At 36.6% G+C, this 22175-nt stretch overlaps 2 protein-coding genes across 3 annotated transcripts; both read left to right on the top strand.

Moving 5' to 3' along the window:
* Positions 1-197: 197 nt before the first annotated feature.
* LOC119778374 lies at positions 198-12299 on the top strand. Its single transcript, XM_038277566.1, has 17 exons — positions 198-371; positions 1062-1096; positions 1862-1898; positions 2241-2300; positions 2461-2543; positions 2629-2678; positions 2755-2776; positions 2861-2904; positions 2978-3030; positions 5303-5978; positions 6398-6444; positions 6691-8014; positions 9645-9697; positions 10212-10857; positions 11853-11899; positions 12014-12212; positions 12283-12299. The coding sequence occupies exons 2-17, from the start codon at positions 1068-1070 to the stop codon at positions 12297-12299; spliced, it is 3387 nt and encodes a 1128-aa protein (XP_038133494.1). The 5' UTR covers positions 198-371; positions 1062-1067.
* On the top strand, positions 12224-21311 carry knl1 (kinetochore scaffold 1). 2 transcript variants are annotated; one of them, XM_038277527.1, is made up of 17 exons: positions 12224-14092; positions 14598-14715; positions 14800-14858; positions 14946-15044; positions 15124-15239; positions 15405-15495; positions 15605-15721; positions 15804-15891; positions 16643-16705; positions 16786-16825; positions 16919-17023; positions 17113-17213; positions 18998-19057; positions 19203-19312; positions 19819-19940; positions 20071-20196; positions 20839-21311. In XM_038277527.1, exons 1-17 carry the CDS (start codon positions 12308-12310, stop codon positions 20933-20935), a joined length of 3297 nt encoding a protein of 1098 aa, XP_038133455.1. In that variant the 5' UTR covers positions 12224-12307; the 3' UTR covers positions 20936-21311. The 2 variants fall into 2 exon arrangements, with proteins under 2 accessions (XP_038133455.1, XP_038133454.1); XM_038277526.1 differs by having other exon boundaries at positions 18995-19057.
* The last annotated feature ends 864 nt before the right edge of the window (positions 21312-22175 follow it).

Genomic DNA, 22175 nt, shown 5'->3' with positions numbered 1-22175 from the left:
TGGTGGTTGGCAAGCTTCCGCCCCCTTTTAAACTCTTCCGGTCTGTTAACGGTTTCCGACGTAAACAAAACTCTCAATCTCTTTTTTTTTTTTTTTTTTTTACTGTTGGTTGGTGTATGTTTGTGGATACGTAATTATTTATTATTATTATATATTTTTAGATAAACTTTGTAGGTTAAGAAACATAAATGCGCCTCAGCCGTTGCGCATGCGCGAAGGCGGCTAAATTCAAAAAAAGACGTTAGCGTTCGGTTTGAGACTGGCGCATTGCCCTAAAACAAATGTCTTATAAAACTTGTTTTTGATTTCTAACGTAGAGCAACAGAGATATATCTTGTGTAGATCGAAGAAACTGGTTTAAGACACATAAGGTACGTGACTTAAAACATGTTTGATAGGGGATTTATCGATAACTTGGCTAGCAATAAGGCTAGTAACACCAAATCTGTCTCAGTATTGGTAGCAGGATGATGCTTTCTTCTTTTGTAAATCTGACATTGTTTTTGCGATGTTTTATATTTAATTACCCCAGTTTGCTAAAGGGCTATTACGATGCTTTTTGTGAATACTGATTACTTTGAAATATGAAGCTGATATTTGGTTGGTAAATAAACCTTAGTGCTTATTTGTGTTTTTATGGAATCACTATAAATGCTGTTCAGGAACGGTTGTGTATTTTTTAAATATAGGTTTTCTTGATACAAGAACTTTTGTTATACAGCAATATTTTTTTTCTTTTCTCATTGTACTTGTCAAGTGCAGAATAATACAATCTAAGTGTGACAGTATTGTCATTATAACTTGTCAGTCTGGATTCTTTAAATGATGTGAAATCCAGTAATTTAGAAAGTGGAGAAACTGCTGCTGTCTTCCATATTATGCTTTTTATGAATAAAATAAATTAATGTCTAGTTCTCCAGGTTGACAGACATATATACTGCTGTAACATACTGGGGATGCCCTAGAAATTGGATTATCAGTCCACTAACATCTGGAGGATTCTGGAAATCCTCCAGATGTTATGATCTATGATCTGATTATGGTTCACTGTTTCCTTACAGGTGAAGATGGAACCTTTGGATCCAGGAAGGAATGTGTGAGTAAAATATGTGATAGGGATGATTGGTAAATGGTGTGGGATTCACCTTCAAATTGGTGGGAAAAGCGTTAAGATATTTTATATTTTGTATTAATTGACTAGTAAAGCTATAATATAGTGTTTTTAAACCAGTAGAATAATGTCATTTTGTGTATTAGCTGATTAAGATAACTTTGAGATGCGGCTTGTAGTATTTATGGGCAATGGACACATCAGTATAACAGAGGGAGGAAAGGGTTTATTGAAACTATGATCTTGTACCTGGAGTCCAATAGGAGAAAGAATAAAGGTAATGCATTCTTTTGTATTAGTTCAACTCTGGCGTCATCTGGGGAGATAATGCTCTGTTAAACTCCTTGCTGCAAGTAAGATCTATTATTGCAACAAGGCAGGTGTCAGTCGTTTAGCTTTTTATAAAGGTGAAAATTAGAAGCTTTACAGCGAAGCATTAATCAAAAGGATTTAAAATTAGATAATTTTTTATCCGTTACTATAGGGTTTCAATTGAAAAAATGTTGCCATGATGTAACTGCAGATTGTTTTCCATATGTTGTATTTACTGTATGCAGCAATTGAAAGTTAGCCCTGCATTGAAGTGCATGTTGCTCTACATAATACTGTACTGTTCCAGTGGGCATTTAAGGAAAAATTACGAAAAATGTTTTTTTTTTAACATCATTTTGACTACCTTTGCTGCATTAATGAATATATACCCAAGTAATAAAAAATTGGCCTAATTATTGTTTGTATTTTGTGGTACAGTGGAGGCAGCGGATCCTCCAGGCGACGCATTTCTTCTGTAAGTGTTTAAAATGGTTAACAGAAAGTATGCATATTTCTTGGATCATAGTTTTTAATATGTGAAAGTTTAAAGCATCTTATCAACAACATAGAAATGGATTATGATTGTGTATTTGTATTCTCTTTCTCATGTATCTGTCTACCTTACATTACTCAATCTGTCCATCTATTAATCCAGTAACTTTTCCGCCACATCAACCATTTCACCTTTTATTAATCATGAATCCATTCTTCCCTGTTTTATCATTCTTATTTTAATCTTCCATGTCGAACTCTCCTCCAATTACGATGTGAAAATGTTTTTGAACAGAACATCAATTACTTAAATTAAAAATTTCAGATTTTAAAAGCACCACGGAAATCATCCGTGTTCCAGGACTTGGAGCAACAGGAGAATAAGGTAAATGGACTGACCAGCAAATGTTTCATCTGCATTTTTTTCCCTTTTTTTTTTTAAAGCGGTAAAATAATTATAAAAATGTTCATAGTAGAGTTTTGATTTATTTAATTACTTAATATTTAGGCGTTGCTCTTTTTTTTGTTCCTCTCTCCCCATTAAGGTGGAAAGCGCAAAACCGGTGGAAAAGAGGATTTCAAGAAGAGTCAGTTTTGCTCCAGCTGATGATGTTCTTTTGTTTTCTGAGTGAGTCTAAACTCCCACTTTATTTTATGTAGAATTCATAATTCTTACCTTATATACTATTTTAATTAATTAACTTTTTTAATAGAGATGCCAAGAATGTATCAAAAGCGGACTCCCCTCTACTATTGGGAACAGGTATGCAGTACCGTATACATTATTAGATTTTTTTCATTTTAACAATGCTAAGAATATTTTCTATATCATTTTACAGCCACTACAAAAACACATGACAGGTAAGTGGTTCAGTTTCATGAAGTTCAGTTTATTTACTACCATTCTGTGTAAGCTTCACTATTTGTTTTGTTGTCTTTATTAAGGGCTCAGGTGATGGCAGCTAAAGAAATAAGCCCACAGATAATAGGTAGGAAGATTGCTATATTTGTTTTTTTTTTTCTGGGGTTTTTTTTCTCTCTAATTCCACTCTCTGATTATAGGTATAGAAAGCCTGCTGAATGCTCCGCTACATGCTTCCCAGCAAAGATTAATGGTAGGTGTAGAGTTTGAATGCTGCTTTTTCAGCCACTTTAGTAGTTCGTATATCTTTGAACCTGTTTTAGAAAGCTTTAAGAACATTCCAAAAATGAATAATCCAAAGGTTTTTCTGTAATCCATTCATAATGCACTGTAAGAAAATAGGAACCCAATAAGTCAGTAAATGGTAACTTCTAACAGTTATAGTTTCGGTTACATTAAGGGTTTTATTTTCTTATTTGTTTTAAAGAGTTTACTAGTCTAAATATGAGTTGATACAGTCATCTGCCTGATTTGACCTTTTTTTTTTCTTTAATCGCCACTTTTCTTAAAGAAACTCGAGTATCTGACAAAATAGATGAATATAATGATGAATTTTCTGGAAATTAGATAGTCTATGAATATGAAATAAACGTGGGTTTGGTACAGTGGAATCTGCTTATAGTGGTCACGTTGGTCCAGAGCCAATTTGATCACTAAGCAGTTGATTACTATATCCAAACTTACCGTTATCTCACTTATTTTTTATGCAGAATATAATTTAAACGCCATTTGTGTGGTTTTTCAATGAGAAAGATGAAATTAAACGGATAGCTTCCGCATTTACTGAATTTTATTACAGTACCATGCAGGTTTAATTACAGTATACTGCGCTGTGCGCAGACATAACTCTGGTAGCCTGGTTCTGTCGGTGCATTTTTTTAACCAGTCTGAAGTTTGAAACAAATAGTTTCATAGAACAACAACGCAGAAGATAACTGCATAGGCTACAGAAAATTAAAGGTAGCCACGTCTGTTTTGTATTGCGGATCTGCTGCGCCGCCTTAAAAATCACTTAACATATTTATTCATGGTTCCCTGGATCAGAGTGTTGTCCAACACCAAGTTCACTTCTTTTTCAAAATGATGTAAAAGGTCAAAGTTTTTAAAACCAACATGCAGGAGACCAGTCTTTAAAATGCAAATTGCATTCCTCATATCAGCTCTGGAAGAGACAACAGCCTTCACATCCTCCCCCTCCTCGCTGAGCACAGCACTGGTACCCGCACCAAAGCTCTCTTGTACCTCCGCGATGATGTCGTCATCCATCATTGGCTCTGACACTGGAGTGCTGTCATCACTTTCGATCCACTTTTTAAAGGGGAATGCCGTTTTTTTTTTTTTTTACATTGGGCCCTTGATTTTACGTTATTACATCAATATTGCCCATATAAGTTTAGTGTCATTTGGAGCCGTTCTGAACTATTCCGTTAGGTTATATCCAAGTAACGTCTTCCTATGGGCAAACGACTTGAAGGCACAAACTAAACTGTTTATAATTCATCATTTATGGTACGCTAGCATTCATAAGATGTAGGCGAATCACTGTCTCCCAGACATCCGCTATTATATTTTTTATATTTATTTATTTTTTAAACAAAGCGACGCGTGTATGACGTCATCCGCACGCGCCGGCTACAGTTTATTGATCCTGTCTGCTGAACTGCTGCTAGTTTTACTCACATGCCTGGAAGATGTCTAGTGCTACTACCACTGATGATCACACCCTGGAAATGGAATTGAACGATTCAGATTTGCTAGCCGAATGAATAGAAGGGGTAGAGCGTAGCCGGCTGTGGCCCGGACTGCCTGTTACAACGCCAGTCCCACGCAGATGACGTCATACACGTGATGCTTTGTTTCAAAAAAATATAAATATGAAAAATATAACGCAGATGTCTGGGGGACAGTGATTCGCCTACATGTTATGAATGCTGGCGTACCATAAATGATAAATTATGAACAGTTTAATTTGTGCCTTCAAGTCGTTGCCCATAGGAAGACGTTACTTGGATATAACCTAATGGAATATCTTCGGAACAGCTCCAAATGATACAAAACTCATATGGGTGAGTAGAACATGATGTAATAATGTAAAATCAAGGACCCAATGTAAAAAAAAAAAAAATGGCGTTCCCCTTTAATTATTTTTACACATGTTCACATTCATAAAAGGGCAAAAAACCATAAGCGGATTTCTGGATTACTATAAACAAATTATTTAAACAGCATTTGTATAGAAATGATTCTGTCCCTAGCCTTTTGATCACTATAAGCGGTTGATTACTAAATCCGTGACCACTATAAGCGGATTCCACTGTATTTAATTTTAAAACCAACCAAACTATTGAACAGAGAGACTAAACTTTTTTCCATTAAAATTCACCTTTTATTATTTAATACTTATTCATTTTTTGTGTGTGTTAAAACTGTATTTATTATTTACTGACAGTATTTTCTTTCACTAGGTCCATGCTGACAGTGGGGGTGACTTCGGAGAGAAAACATTCGTGTTTTCTGCAGAGGATGGCCTCATGGACATCACTCACAATCACACCACACACATCAGCAGCAATGCAGAGCTTTTTGGAGAGGGGAAAGTCATTGATTTGATCACAGACATACCTCCCAGTCACTCTGTACAAGCAGCAAATAAGTCATCACCTTTACTGATTGATAAAAAGGCACATTCCAGTATGGAAAAGAGAACCCTTTCCACTACAGTGCCTTTTATGGATCCTGACTTTAAAAACTTCCTCTTAAGTCTCGCCAAACCAAGTTCCTGCACAACCAACGACGTTCTCACCGGGATAAAACCATCCTCTGAGACAAAAAAATCATCCTCATCTACGAGTGAAACGCAAAACTCAGATGTTGACAAAGAAAATCAGGTCCCCAAATCTCTAAACGGTAGAAGGAGTATCGGAGAAGCCTTTCGTGGTAGTGCTCTCCATCCAGAGGATGATGCGTGCATGGACATGACAGAAGCCCAGACCGGTCATACTCCCTTGGATGACGATGATCCTTTCCAGTGTCTCTTTCCATCTCAAGAGATGTACAAAAACTCTGAAAGAACAGCATCACAAGCCAGAGAAATGACGAAGCAACAGGACCATACCAGCTTGGATTCAAACTCTGTAAAAGGTAGGAACAATTTCAACTTATGAAGTTGTCTGTAGCTTCTCTGGCTCTAACTAGACTTGATGTTGCTTACAGTACTTAGACCTATGTTCATTTTTTGTATGCTTATCACCAGTGTGGCTGAGAATAGAGTAAATATGGTTGGATGAACTTAGAATTGCTTATTTGTTTATATAGCAGAAATAAATACAGGGATTATTACTATAGGTTAATAGTAAGCATATAGACTTTAGCAGAGGTAAGCTCCCCTAAAAACATAACCTCCTTAGAGGAGGTATGACTCATGTAGGAGCTCCACAATGAGTTGGTTGATTTATATTTAAAAAGTGCATTTATGGAAATGGCTAGATTAATCTATGTAATTATAAATGTAATAATGAGCGGCTTAACAATGTCAAAAATGTTTTTTTCTTTTCTTTCAGCTGTGAAATCTGTACCTTTAGTTTCTATCCCTCAGGAAAACTATACGGTGAGTTTCTGAGTTTTCATTTGAAATCCGAAAAAGCTTAGTTAGCAAGCAGAGTTTTCACTTGTGAGGAATTTGTTTTGGTGATAAGGTGCTACACACAAACAAGCAAACTTGTAGTTAAGTTAAGAAATAAAAAAAATTAAAAAATGTAAACAAAATGTGAGAGATTTTTGAAAAACTGTTAAGATTTTATAATTTTGATGTAAGTGTATGTTAAGTCGATATCTCGGTTCATTTGCTTTTCAGGTTACCTCAGCTGTAAAAAGTGACCGCGGGGAGAAAACAGATGAGCTTATGCACATCACTCAAAGTCACACTGGAAACATCAACAGCAGCTTATCAGCCAATACACAAACACCAGCATATTGCCGGGATTCACATTTTCCTAAGTTTACTCCAAGTCGTTCCAAAACTATCGACTCTGGTAGAAATCCTCAGAATCCCACAATCCAACCAAACACTGCTCCAACCTCCGAACAAACTATCAGCAAAGATCACTTCCTGTCACAGCACAAAATGCTAAAGAATGATGATGATGAAGAGAACTGCTCTCTGAGTAGAAACAGAAGTCGCAGAGAGGCGCTGTCGGTGATCAGTCCTAGTTGTGACATAAGTATGGAAATGACTGAGGTTCAAACAGGGCATATTATGGGAGCAGATGCAAGCATGGAAATGACTGAGGTTCAAACAGGGCGCATTATAGGAGCAGATACAAGCATGGAAATGACTGAGGTTCAAACGGGGCGTATTATAGGAGCCAATACAAGCATGGAAATGACTGAGGTTCAAACGGGGCGCATTATTGGAGCAGATACAAGCATGGAAATGACTGAGGTTCAAACGGGGCGCATTATTGGAGCAGATACAAGCATGGAAATGACTGAGGTTCAAACAGGGCGTATTATGGGAGCCAATACAAGCATGGAAATGACTGAGGTTCAAACAGGGCGTATTATAGGAGCAGATACAAGCATGGAAATGACTGAGGTTCAAACAGGGCGGATTATTGGAGCAGATACAAGCATGGAAATGACTGAGGTTCAAACAGGGCGGATTATTGGAGCAGATACAAGCATGGAAATGACTGAGGTTCAAACAGGGCGGATTATTGGAGCAGATACAAGCATGGAAATGACTGAGGTTCAAACAGGGCGGATTATTGGAGCAGATACAAGAATGGAAATGACTGAGGTTCAAACAGGGCGTATTATGGGAGCAGATACAAGCATGGAAATGACTGAGGTTCAAACGGGGCGTATTATGGGAGCCAATACAAGTATGGAAATGACTGAGGTTCAAACGGGGCGGATTATTGGAGCAGATACAAGCATGGAAATGACTGAGGTTCAAACAGGGCGGATTATGGGAGCCAATACAAGCATGGAAATGACTGAGGTTCAAACAGGGCGTATTATAGGAGCAGATACAAGCATGGAAATGACTGAGGTTCAAACAGGGCGCATTATAGGAGTCAGTGACCCAGATGATTCTCTTCAGTTTAGTCAAAAGAAAGAAGTCTTTGCTTTAGGCCAGCAGAAAAACAAAGGACCACAAACATCTGATCATAAAGGTAAATATTGCTTATTTTTTGTTTATTTTCTTGATGCAATAAAATACAGAAATGAAAGGTAAAAAGGTAATGATTTAGGAAAAATACCTAAACTTGATAAACTGATTGTTGCAACATGGTGCAATGTTTAAAGTTTATGTTTGCTTGGTATTTTTGGAACAATCAAGTTGAGATGTAGGAAATTCTTAAACATAACCTTAAATATTTTGTTTTGTCATGTTGTAACTCTATAAACATTTTTAGTTTATCAGTATTTTGGAGCTTCAACAATAATTGGACAGAAAATGGACACTTAAGGCAAACAGGAGGACATAATGCAGCTATGATACTGAGGCTTGGAATTATTCCTCATGTCGGTCTCCAAATCTCCATATACCAGGCACCTGCTCTTCCCTATGCACCACATAGATTTACAGTGTTTCTCAAGCCATCAAATATTGTACAAATTGCTGAAATTGATTGAATACATTTAGATTTAACCTGCTTTAGTCAAATTAAATGGGTTAAAATGACTTAGCCACTGTTTAGCCAACTAGGGTACAGTACACTGTAACAGGTTGGGGAGGGATGCTGCTGTTCTACTTTAAGCTCCACACAACCAGAATAGCAACACTTACTCTTTAGCTTACAGTTGAAAATTACTTGGAGGTTTATGCTTACAGTTTATGAAGCCTAGATGCAAGTTCAACTGAAGAGACTGCTCCCCTACATCCACCTATGACACAGCCAATCAGCTTTGAACTACATCTCCACGAAAGCCAATCGACATCCAAAGCTCATCTTAAAAAGCCTCCGATCCGCAACATGTCTGCTGCCTGGTTGTGCTGTGACATCATTCAGATGACCCCGTTTCAACCCACCTCCAGCCCCTCCTCCATCATTGTAGATAAAACTTTATCAGAGTTCATTACTCCAGGACTCTTTCTGCATTCTGCGTTTCATTTCAACCAGTCCGGCTGAAGACCGCCATGTTGATCCTGGTTTTGCCAGAGGTTTCTTCCCTATGGGGATTTTTTTTCCTCTCCACTGTCGCTCCATGCTTGCTCATCATGGACAGTTTCTCTCAACCTGTGTTATCCAACTGGACTTCCATCTTCCAGGTCCCTGAGTGAAGCTCTAGTATCAGCTCACGCAGTCCACAGGATCAACCCATAAAGCTCAGCAGACCGTCTCTCTAACCAGCAGTCTACAGACTGACCAACTTCATCTATCTCCACTCCACCACCAGTTTCAGGCCTTGGGGGGGTACAGCCCTATTCTTTGCTCCTGTTCATGCATATCTATCAAAACTAAGCACTATGTCTCCTGCCGAGGTCTGAGCGCCAAAGACCAAGTCATTTTATCAATACATTTCTTCTAATTGTCTTTTCTCTTCATGTGAGTTTTTCAGATTGAAATGCTCTTTAGCATAAACTGTAAGCAAAAGCCTCCAAGTAATTTTAAACATAAAATAACAGAAATGTTATTTCAGTAAGCCTTTATTAGCTTTAGATGATTTAAAATGTAGTCATTGGTGTTTATTCTTACTTTATACTAGAAAAAGCATGATCTCCTGTTGTAAATTTAATTGTATAAATGGATCAAATTGATTAGATTTATTGACCTTATTGTAAATATTTTTCTTCCCCAGGAATGAAAACTCAATCAAGGCTGTCTTTGAAGATGCAGCTAAAAAGGGATCAGGTGAGATTAAATAGTTTTTTTATTAGTTTATTTTCTTAATCCAAGCAATGATATTGGTTTAAATAATCTTTATAATAAAGTATCACTTTATTGTTACTGTAATAGAAAAAAATAAAACAAGATTGATGCATGGAAAGATATGGACGGTAATAACATGCATCAATTATGTGCTTCTGAATTGTTTTTTAAAAATTGTTGGCTTCCTAGCCTTATCTAAATGTGATTATCTAATCATTTTGATTCAGTTCCAACTTTGATGCTTTTTTAACCTTTCTGTTTTATAGCTGTAACTTTATTTTTTTGTTCTTAGATAAGAAAATCTGCATTATATATTTTTTTTCTCACATTTAATGCTGGAAGTTTTTTTCCACAAGTAAATTAATAGAAATAAATGTGAGTTATAGCAATATTCTAAATCTTTATTGGAAAATATCTAAATACCTGACTACTAAAAGAAGGTAATTTTTGTAATCTGATATACTTTTCTTCTCTAACTGATATTACTTCTCCACAGGACAAAGTTGTGACAGTAGATGACTACAGAAAAAGGAAAATGGGACTCTCTGCTAACAATTCCTGTTTGGATGTAACACAGAGTCATACTGTATACATCGATACTGCTATCAGACTGGATTCTCACCAAAATGTTGGCGTGTCACCCATGTGTGGGGAGAAGACTGTGATGTTTGCTGCAGATGACGCCGAAATGGATATGACTCGGTGCCTGACAACTACTCTAGCTTCAGATTTAGTCCCTTCCGTTATGAGACAAGAAGATCTGTCCCCCAAAAAATTGTCATCCTCTCACAATTTTGAACCTGCAGAAGATGACGTTTTCACAAGTTTGACAACAGTAAAAAACAGTGATGCTGTTGTTGCAAGAAAAACCTGTGGTACTGCAGAGACATCTGATGGATGGACGGTTTATCAGGAAGATGACATGGATATGACTGAAGCCAAGACGGGTTGTATTTTTGGAGCTGAAGCGGGCATGAATGTGGCGCGAGATCAGACTGGCCAAGTAGTAGAAATGCCAATAAAACGGGCAGCCCTTCAGGCCATTTCACCCACTGGAGAAATGCATCAAACTGTCAGTGGGAAGATGGAAACAATAAAGCATCAGCAGCATGAGGAAGCTTCCAGAGCATCAAACTCTGCGGGTAATGTAATGACAAACATGTTCACAGTTTAAGATTCACTATTTGATCATCACTTGTTGAAAAGGTTGTAAAGTAATAGTTAAAATTTTTTTCAAAATGCCTCTTTGGTAAGGGTTAGTTATGTGAAAAGGTGTGAGATAATTCAAAAGACAAGTACCGTACTAACCCGAATATAGGACAACTCTGATTATAAGAACACCCCCTCTTTCCAGGACCACTTTTGAGGAACAAAACAAAAAGACCAAAAAAAACAAATTTTGAAATGATATTGCATTAAAAGATTTGTCCAATTGAACCATGACATGTTTTTAAAAAAAAAACAGTAATAACACATTGAATTGAAATCTTGCAACACTTCAACTCAAATGCAATCTGAACTTTTCTCACGGAATTTATCAAAAGCCTAGATGAGGCTTTTACTCACAGGCATCCAATGCCTCACTGTCACTCTTATTCTCACCCTGTAGCTCTGCAATTTTTGCTTAGGTTTTCTTCTGCTGTTTGCATTTTTCTGTCTTTTTGATCGTGCCATCTCCTGACAATGTACTCTGTAACATAGTATTTCTTTTCTGACTGACTGTTGTTTGATGCCTCCCCTGGGTTGACCACTGTTATTTTAAATTCGCTGTTGTAACTCCGCCTAAAATGTCTGCAAACTTGTCTGATTTTTAATCTACTCTGTTCTGGGCAGGGACTCGTCATTTGTAGCACCATTGTCACTTCTTCTCTGTTGTGATAGAAAGATGGCCAAAGTGAGATCACTTGCTTTTCAAAAAAATGGCGCTCTGTGCTGTTGCTTTCATGTAGCGACCCCAGACTGTGTAATTGGTTAGGCCCCAATTACAAGACGACTCCACATTTTCACATTGTTTTTAATGAAAAAAACATTGTCTTATACTCGGGCCACTACAGTAAATATAAACCTTGAAAGTGTTAATGTTATCATTTCTCAAAGGAGGTATTTTAATACATGTTTTTTCCATCTTTAACTACAGACACTCTAATGAAGACCTCTTTAAAGACGATGATGCAAAGAAATAAGGTGAGATTAAACACATGATTTTAGCCACAAGTCCATTTAAGTGTTCTTCTTAAAAAGCCAGTACCTATTTTACTAAAGTTGAATGGTTTCTGTCTGTATATGCTCTTCCCTCAGGTTGAGTTTGATTCTAAAGACAGTGGAGAGAAAACTGTAAGATTTGCTGCCACTGATGGCTGCATGGACATCACTCAATGTCACACAGTCAACCTTAGCTGTGATGTACAATTTCACTCGCTTCCAAATGTGGCGCCCTCCTTTGGAGAGAAAACCGTAAGATTTAATGCAAATAAAGCAGAAATTGATGTGATGAGAAGTCTTGCAGTAGAAGCTTCTACAGATTTAAAAATACTGTTCCACCAAAACGAGAACCTGTTGCCTGCTAGTGGAGAGAAAACTGTGAGGTTCTCAATGGATGATGCCAACATGGACATGACTGGGAGTCACACTGTGACCATTGCACATGGTTTAAATCTTCCACATCAAAAGGTTGACCTATTACCTACTGACAGTGAGGAAAATGTAAGGTTTAGGGTAGATGATGCAAAAAAGGATGTGGCAAAAAGTCGGACTTTTAAAGTCCTTTCAAGTTCAAATGAGCTTCCACCTGCTAAAGAGAATCTGACAAAGCTCGTATCAAGCGATGCTACAAAGGATGTGACCCAAAGCTACGCTGTAAGCAGCGTCACTGATTCTGACCAAAAATCGACCCAGATTTTGGACTCCTCCCTGGCCAACGCAGAGGCAATAAACCATACCCTAGTAGACAAGACCAGAAGAGGCACCAAAAGCATTTTAAAGAATCAAAACCCAGAGTCTCAACCCAGTATTGACATTTTTCCAAAATCTACAGAAAAAACCTTAGAGTACCTCAAAAATGTTCCAACCATGAATCTGACCCACTACCTGAATGCAGATGCTGTCAGCGATCAATCATTAGATCCACTTATGTCAGACCAACCTATTACCTCCATGCGAGAGAACATTAATGATACCTCTTCTGTGAAGGAGACAGAAAGTGAGAGTTGTGGTCTGGATTCAAACCCACCTTCCTCGGCCCACAATGAGCACGCTGCATTAAACAGCTCTGTCTTTCTGACAAGCTGTGCCCAGGATGATACTAAAGGAGATGCATCATCATGTCCAGAATCCAATTCTTGCCCTAAAACAGAAGAACATGACACTGAAAAGGAATCCCCAAGCTTGGTATCAGGTAATGCAGGCAAATCACCAAATAAAACTGAGACTGAGAAAATCGGTGCCTGTATTGGCATGATTGAGGATCCTATGGAACGTCTGGTATCAGCAACAGATGTTCCACCTCAAAGTATGTCTTCAAAACAAGACCCTCTTTCAAAATCTTTCAAGGAATCAGATTTGACTTTGGAGAACAACGGAGCACTAGAGGCATCCAAGTCAGATGAGCTAGAGGATGTAAAAGAACAAGCTCAAACATGCGTACAACAGGCAATGGAGAGCTCACCTAGTACTGCAGATCAGAGTCCACAACCTTCACAGACGTCTAGACGAAAGAGTTTAGCTGATATCAAGTCAAATATCAGGCGTTTGAGCCACTTCATAAATACAGCTCCTGATGAAGATGGTATGGAAACTTGCACAGCTCCGTTGCCTCATCTGGACGAAAACTCAAAATGCAAAACCTCATCACCAGTAGAGCCAGAGGTTGAAGTGGGTTCAAGAAACTATATGAATGATGCTGAAGCTGAAAAGCCTACAACAGCAGAACAGCCCTTTGTTGCACCCAGTATGACTCTTTCTAGCTTAAAGACAAAACAGCTAATGTCAAGACTTTCAGTGGGAGGTTTTAAACCAAAGCTTCCCAAAAGAAAACGTGCAGATCAGGTAAAGAAGTCTGCTTCTGATAGAGAACCTACAAAGACATTCACCATCAATGCCACCAATCAGCTGAGTGGAGAGGATAACATCTGTATTCAGGATGAAGAGCTGCTTGACTGTGAAGATTTTTCTGAAATGATTGACACCACAAATCTTGAAAATACTCCTACAAAGGACAGCACTTCCAATCCAGTCTTCAGGTCACAGCCTTTAGAGCAGGATGTTGTTATGGAAGATTTTATGGTCAGCAGCCAGAGACAAAAGAGGTCCCTGCTTGAAAGTGAAGACTATAAGGAGGATGAGAAGAGACAAAAGATGTCCACAGAGTTATCTGAAACGGTATGTCAGCAATTAACTCAAGTTGTGTCCTGTGTTTTCTTGAAATGGTTATCTAGATCATTTGTAGCTTTTCCATTTCAATTATAAATAAGCATCTGTAATGCAGTGTTTAAAGCAAAATGGTGATCAATATTTTCAGTTGTGACCTTAGATCTTTTAACCCATAGAAAAGGTCCAATGAAGAATAGGTGAAAACATCTTTGATCAAATAAAGGAGAAAAAAATAGATGTGATTGTAAATTATGTTTATATTCCTTAGGTTTATTTACAACAGATATTAAAAGACTTCTAAAAATGCTTCTTAATATTTTCTCTTCTAAGATTTCTTCCAGTAGAGATGGTAGTGAGGGTTTTTGACTTCATGCATATCAAGTTAAACCTCTAACATAAGATAACATAATTTGAAATTAGTCAGTGATGAGTGAAAATGGAATTTCATAGTTCCTGAATAATTTACTTTGTAATGCTCCAAAGTCATGCTCTTATCTGTTTTATCTCCCTACAGGCCTTTCAGACCGAAGCTGACTCTGAGAGCAACGTCTCTGGGATTGATACTCAGACCATTGATTCCTCCAACAGCAGTCCCGCAGGCAGCAGCAGAAGTGAAATTGCGCCTGAGTCCAGTTAAGATCCCATACTTTAAAATGATTAATATTCTTATTTGTCTGCCGTGTACTTACCCTCAGTCATTTTTCAATATTTTCTAGCGTTTAAACACAGCCTGTTTGAATCCCAGCTTGAAGACTACAGCGGCGATAAACTTACGGTATTTTTATTTTAATTTTACCTTGGTTTTAAAACAAGTTTGAAACTATAGTTCCTGTTCTAATATTTTTATTTGTATCAATTACAGAAACTTGAAGATGGCACAATTACATTATTGGAGTTCTTCAATCTCTTAAGAATAGATGTTTTCATCCATAACTGTCGGCAGAGCGTCCTTCCAGGCAGAGTATGTCTCCTTTGTTTTTATGATTTAATGTCATAAACCCTCACTCTTTGCTGAGTCTGTTTTCTTTTTGCTCCTATAGCTTTCTTCCAGCACGGATAAAACATCATTAGATTCACTTAAAGACAAATATATAAACCATCCGAAACAGAAGATCTATGAGAAAGATGTTCAGAGCCTAAGAGAAAAAGTGGAAGGGTGTGTACTCTTTTAAAATAATTTTCTTACATTTCTTACATTTTATTGAATGTTTGTTTTCTTTTCTCTCTTTTTTAAATGATATTTAAAGCTATATATTTACCACTTCTGTTCTCCAAATGTGAACATGCATTTAAAGCTCACTTTGTTTTTGTCCTGTACTAGGCTTAAGTATCAAATGCAGGATTTAGGCAAACCCTTAAAGACTGTTAATAAATCTCTGTGGGAAGAAGTGCTGAAATTCACAGAAAAAGAGGTGACATTTATTTTTTATATATATATATTTTCCATTGACTCCATGAAAACTGCACTTTTCCTCAAGATTATGTAAAAAAAAATTTCCCTTATTTTTCTTTTATTAACAGTTCCAGTCCTTTGGTGCCAAGCTAAAGGAAAGACACAACTTCTTCAGAAAACATAGCAAAGAACAGGGTCATGAAATGAAGGAGGTGCTCTACGCTAATTTGGTTGTAGCCAATCTGGTGAGAGACCCTTTGCAAAATAAATTTGAGCTTATCTGTACCGGTTAAGATTTTTTGTATTCAGTTTGTTTTCTTTTTTTAGGAGGAACAGCAGAAGTTGAGGGGAAAACTCAATCAGGCAGATCAGATGATTCGAAGTTTGGACGAATGTATCGGTGAATTAGAAGCAGGTAGGCGCACAGTGGAGGCGGGGTAACTTGTCTACCGCAACAGTACAAAAAATCAATACCAGACATAAAGCGGCTTAGGAAGGCTTTACTAAAATTATTTCAGTAAGTGTTCAACAGTGTACCTAAACGCAAATCACATTTGTTTGCACCAAGCATATGCCAAAATGAAAGTCTTTGTGGAAAAAATACAAACCTCCATTTTGTTCTCACCAAACATGTCCCAGTCAAAACCACCTCTGCTTTGGTATCATCTTCTTGCCCAACCCCATGCATCATGCGCTGTAAAGCCTTTAGTGTCTGACCGGTAGCTCTTGGGTGTTTATTAAATTCTCCGAGCATGACCTTTAAATGTTTTCTGCATATGATTGATGCTTCCTGTTTGACTTTGGATTGCTCGCAAGTGTTCCATTATCCCTGAAGCATCATTTTGTATCTTAGGGCATTGCTAATATCTTTCCATCTCAGTATTATAACCATACCTTAGCCTCACAATTACGATTTCATATTTAATGTTTAAGCATGAAAATGCAAGTCCTACCACTTTGAATACATAATCCGTCGTTATTGCATTCTGAATGGTCCTTTGCTTTATGCATTTAATGACTGCACAGGTTTTTATTGTAATGACAATATATGCTTTCTGCAAAGGACATGACATGAACCACCTGAGGACATTTCTTTCCCCCCTTGGATGAAAAGTGCATAAAAGGGACAAGCTGCTCCACTTTACTTGTTTCTTCTCTTCATTCAGAACTTGATGCAGTCGAGGGAAAAGGCTCTGAGGACAAACCAGGTCTAACATCACTACAGGAAGGTAAGTCTTGGTAAATCTGGTTTAAAGTTGTCACTTTAAACCTCTATGAAATTAATATTAAACCTGTTGTATTATGGTAGAAATGTCAAAGGTCACTGAAACGTTGGCGGACAGTGAGAGGTGAGTTAAAACATTCTCTTTTTCATGTACCTTCGTATAGATGAACTCTTTTTTAGTGATATGCCTTAAAATGCGTTTGGTTTGTTGTTTCAGACAAATATCCGAACTGGTTTTTGAGAACGAGAAGAAGTCAAAGGATCTGAATAGACTTAAAAGTGAAGCGAAAGACCTGCAAAGCCGCAATGACGTGCTGGATATGTCAGTTTATCCTCTGGTTGGGGAAGTTTCTAACTTTTGTTCAAGAGTATGCTGGAAATTCACCTGTCTTTTTATTTTTATTTTATTAGGATAAATGAATGGAGGCTTGAAGAAAACAAGGACACCGGTTCAGTCTACACGTTCCTTTATAAGACTATGTTTCTGCGTTTGGTGTATGAAAAAAACACTGGTGAGATTCTTGGATTATTTTAAACGCTTTGAAGAAGAAAAGTTAAAATAAAACCATGATTGGTTTAAACACTTTTATGCCATAGTGTCACCTCCAGGATTCTCTGCAGTCTTAAGTTTGGACTTTGAAAATATCCACTTTTGATAAGTTAGTGAAGAAAGGAGTACAGGAGATTCACCCAAATGTTTGTGTTATGTCTTTATACCTCTACATATAATGCCAAGTGACTAAAGGACTTTATGTAGTCAACATGTAGTGCATGATCCACATATTTGTGGACGCCAGGCTGTAATTCCTTCATCATTTCAACACATAGAGGCAGTTTGGTGCTGTATGTACTCTGTTTCAACCTACCTGAATATGAGCAGCTGTCTTTGTGTCAACTAAATACTACAGGGACGGCCAAGGATGTGCTGCCCGACTGAAAATGTCACCCAGACATTACTGCAACATTTTCCTACAGAAGAGGATTAGGGCCACCAAAAAAAAAAAAAAGTTCACAAATTTTTTAATTTTATTTCAGTTTAATATGGGAAAAAGTCAGAATTCTGACTTTTTTCTCAGAATTCAGATTTTTTTTTCTCAGAATTCTGACAGCTAACAAACATGTTAGCATCAAGCCATAGCCATGTCTGTTTTAGAGACCAGCTTCCTGTTTTAATGACCTTCTGCTCCTCCATTAATGAGGGGACTCCTCGGGCACGTAAATAGTTGCCTAATTCCGTCATGTTCCACCATGTGTCACTGGCCCTCTCAAACAACTCACATCTTTGTCAGTGAAGCTGAGTGCTCCACATCTCTTCCTTCATGGTGCCCGTCTACATTAAGATCCAAAATTCTGAGATTAAAGTCAGAATTCTGAGAAAAAAGTCAGAATTCTGAGATTAAAGTCAGAATTCTGAGAAAAAAAAGTCAGAATTTTGAGAAAAAAGTCAGAATTCTGAGAAAAAAGTCGGAATTTTGACTTTTTTTCCCATGTTAAACCGAAATAAAATTTAAAAATCAGTTAACTTTTGTTTGTTTTTTTTCTTCAGTGGCCCTAATCCTCTTCCGTATTTTCCCTTTTGGAGTGGTTTTCTGTTTACTTCTTTTGCAGTTCACTCCAAAAGGGAAAAGGTGGACAAGGAAAAATTACACTTTAAAATAAACATTTTATGGACATTTTGAAGAGATGATTCCTTTAAAAATCATAGTGAAAAACAGGGGGAAAAAAAATAGATCAAGGTCATCTTATCATGAAGCTCGATTCTTGTTAAGTCAAAACTCAACAAAAAAAAGAGCAAAGTTTTCAGTGGCAGAAAATAAGATTAGCTTCTATTTCAGCGTTTTGGATCCAGCGGTCTTGATGTCTTTGTTTACTGGACAGCTCTGGAGAGGTTGTTTTTGTTAAGCTGAAACTGACTTATTATTTTAAAAACACATTTTTTTCTCTCAGATAACTGTAAAGAAAGCTAGACTCACCATATCTGCATAATGCATTGTTTAATTGTGAGCAGTGTGTGTAATATGCATCTCACAAAGGGTTGTTGGAATGAAATAATTATTGGCTAATATTTTCCAAATATGAGTTTATATTTTACACACTAGTGTAATATTTACCAATATTATTACATATTGCATGTTTTCCTAATATTGTGCAGCCCCTATCCAAGCCTTTTTCTTTTATTATCAAATGTGTTCCTATTGTCCATCTGTGTCACTTTGTTTTTACTGCATTCGTTTATTTAAGCATTAATCAGTGTTTCCCATCCCCTGAGTTCTTTTATTTTTTTATGTTTAAGGAGATGATGCGAAGAGCAGATCTGAGAAGAAAATGGCAAATATCAGCTTTGAATTTAATCTGGGTGAGAAAAGGATTTGTTGAGCTAATGCTGCAAATAATGCTAATATTAATGCTGTTCTGCCAAGCATGGCGGTTCTTCTCTGGCTATATTTTCTGCACATCTTACTAACTTAATTTAAAAAATGTATTGACTTTTTTCCAACCAGATGAGAAGTCATATTGTCACGCCCGCCTTGTTCATAAATTAGTCTCTGGGTACGTTGAGGGAGAGTCCTGCTGGGTGGAGAAATATCCCACAAGTCAACATGTTCCACAGGTTGGTGTGAAAATGCTAGTTTTTGCAGATTCCAGATACTCTTTAAACAAAGGCTAGCTCTCTTAGCTAAAGCTATTCAAGGAAGGAACACAGAGATAATTAGCTCCTTCACTGCAAAAACGAGCTAGAAATAAGTACAAATTTCTTAAATTAAGTGTATTCACCCTTAATTTGAGTAGGTAAATTAGATGATTTGCCAATGGAATGAGTATTTTTACTCTTAAAATAAGATATTTAGATAATATGCACTTGAAATAAGAGAATTCAACTGTGTTTTCTTATTTTAAGTGTAAATTGTCCTGTTCCATTGGCAAAATGTATCTTTTACCTCCTCAATGCAAGAACAAATGCACTTATTTGAAGAAAAAATGACTTATCTAGATTTAGACTTTTTGCAGTGTTCTGGTATGATTGAAATCAGAGAAAATAAGTTTCATCACACTATTTTTTTATTTGGTTAGTTTGTTTAAAATTCAAGCTGAAGTTCTCTTGTTTGTTTCCTTCAGCTTCTTCGTGAAGTCAGCTTGGCGGTGGGCCGCTGCCGCCTTTTTGGAGAAGAGATACGTCTCCTGAAGACGTGGGGGAGTCTTCGGTTTGATATCCTGGATCTCAGCTGCTCAGAGACCCAGTAAGGACTTTACTACACAGAGGATGACTAGAACTTTACTTTGTCTGAATGCAACCCAGTAAATCATACATCAGCGAAAAATGCAATGTAACTTTATGCCATAATTTTATATTCTTTCTTCTTCTTGTAGAGTTCACATTGTCTTCAGCAGCCTGAGGAAGTTTACCAAGTTTGAGGTGATCTTTGAAGCTGCGTTGACCAACCAGAGCTGCGTCTTCCATGTGCAGAGCTTTAAAAACGTGATAGGGAGCACAACGTAAGTAGAGCAGAGATGGGAATAGTCAGGATTAGTAAATGTTAAACTATATATATTGTTTATAGACAGGCATTACTTGACAAAGTCCCTCCAATATTTAAGAAATATATGATAGCTGTGATTATTTAAGGCAAAATTTAGATTATCAGTCTGTGGCTGCAGTTAGTTTTTATTTTTATCTGATTATTTTATCTTCCTTTGCTAAACAACTTTCTTCATATATATTATGTTTCAAACTTCTTGAGCAGAAAGACTAAAAACAGTATTCAGCGTCTCACAAGTTAATCTTAGGGATCTGGTTATTTTAATATCTCTAGTAAACTAATGCAAGAAAGCAAAAATTAAATGTTTTGTGTTTTTTTTTCCAATTGATATAAAATATTTCGCAACAGTGTCTTTAAATGTGTTCCTGCTCTAGAAGTTGAATAAAATGGCTGAATCCAGTTGAATCCATGTGATCGGGTTCTGCAGGACTGCTAATGAGCAATTCTTTTGGTTAAGGCTTTTTAAACTAGGGAAGAAAAATAAAATATGAACCTAAAAGTTTGCTGTAGTAAATTTACCCCTGGTCGCATCTTGTATATCATCCAAAACCAGCCAAAAACCACATTGTAATGTTTAATCATTGTGATCTATCTCTAGGATCCAGCAGATTGAGGAAGTTGTGGCTTCAATGAGTCCAGGAAGGAACCTTTTTACAAGGATCATCAAGAAGCTCCACCAAACTCTGCTTTCATAACATCAGTAGAGTTAATTCTTTTGTTAATAAATCAAATAAATGTATATTTTTTTATTCCCTTTAATTTTTTTTTCAGGTTATTCAATCCTAAATGCCAGTTTATCTCTGCAGTGCATTTACATTAGTAAACAAAAAACTGCATTTTCTGTAAAAATTAAAACTGTTGGGCTTGGTCAAATCACGCCTTTTGTTACTTACTAATCAGTAAAACATTTTTAGTTTATTAAATTTATTTCATTAAATCCTAATAAAAATGTATTCTGATGGGTTTTTGTTTTGTTCTACTTGCTGGTCATCTTCTTTGGGTGCTGAACATATGTATATATCTTTGACTTGCTGTTTAAATGTTTAAACGTTTAAATTGTGATAATAAAAAAAAAAAAACACTGTGTTGGACTATTTTATTATTTTTTTAAGTTTAGTCATTATTGCTTTATTCCCAAAGCATTGCAAGTTATTTTCTTACCGCTCTTATCTTTGACTTTAAAAATAACAGATGAAGCTGGAGATTCAAAGCAGGATTGATTGATTTTACTGCAGCATTTAATGCATTTTTCCCAATTTATCATTAATAAGGACACAACTTTACTGTGGATTTCCCCTCATCCATTTTCCTTCTATTTTACAAACATAGACTTTATATTCAGCCTCCCTACCCAATACAAAAAACAACTTGAGGTGCGACTAGGTCACTTTTATACCGAAAATAACCTCCAGTTTAAGATAAGCTGATACACTGGAAAAAAACAAAATCTAGATAAGTAATTTTTTCTTAAAATTAGTGCATTTGTTCTTGAAATGAGGAGGTAAAAAAAAGACATCTTGCCAATGGAACAAGACAATTTACATTAAAAATAAGAAAACACAATTTCATTGTGTTGTTTCAAGTGCATATTATCTAAATATCTTATTTTAAGAGTAAAAACACTTTTTCCATTGGCAAATCATCTCATTTACCTACTGAAATTAAGGATAAATACACTTAATTTAAGAAAGTTTTACTTATTTCTAGATCGTTTTTGCAGTGTATGTTTACTTCTACCCAGCATTAAAAAAAATTATTTAGTCTAAATCCAAATAGACATGTTTCTGCCCCATTTGCTCTGCTTCTGGAAACTTTAACATTCACATATTTACCACGTGAAGCAGTGAAATGTGAAGCATTGTTATTTCACTTCAATTGAGGAGATGAAGAATAACCTGGCAGAAATTTTCACCCCTCAAAAGGAAGCTCTGATAG

Source organism: Cyprinodon tularosa, unplaced genomic scaffold (assembly GCF_016077235.1).
Source record: "Cyprinodon tularosa strain WSP-4 unplaced genomic scaffold, ASM1607723v1 ctg132, whole genome shotgun sequence".
NCBI classification, from domain to species: Eukaryota; Metazoa; Chordata; class Actinopteri; order Cyprinodontiformes; family Cyprinodontidae; genus Cyprinodon; species Cyprinodon tularosa.
This window is presented reverse-complemented; position numbering and strand designations above follow the sequence as displayed.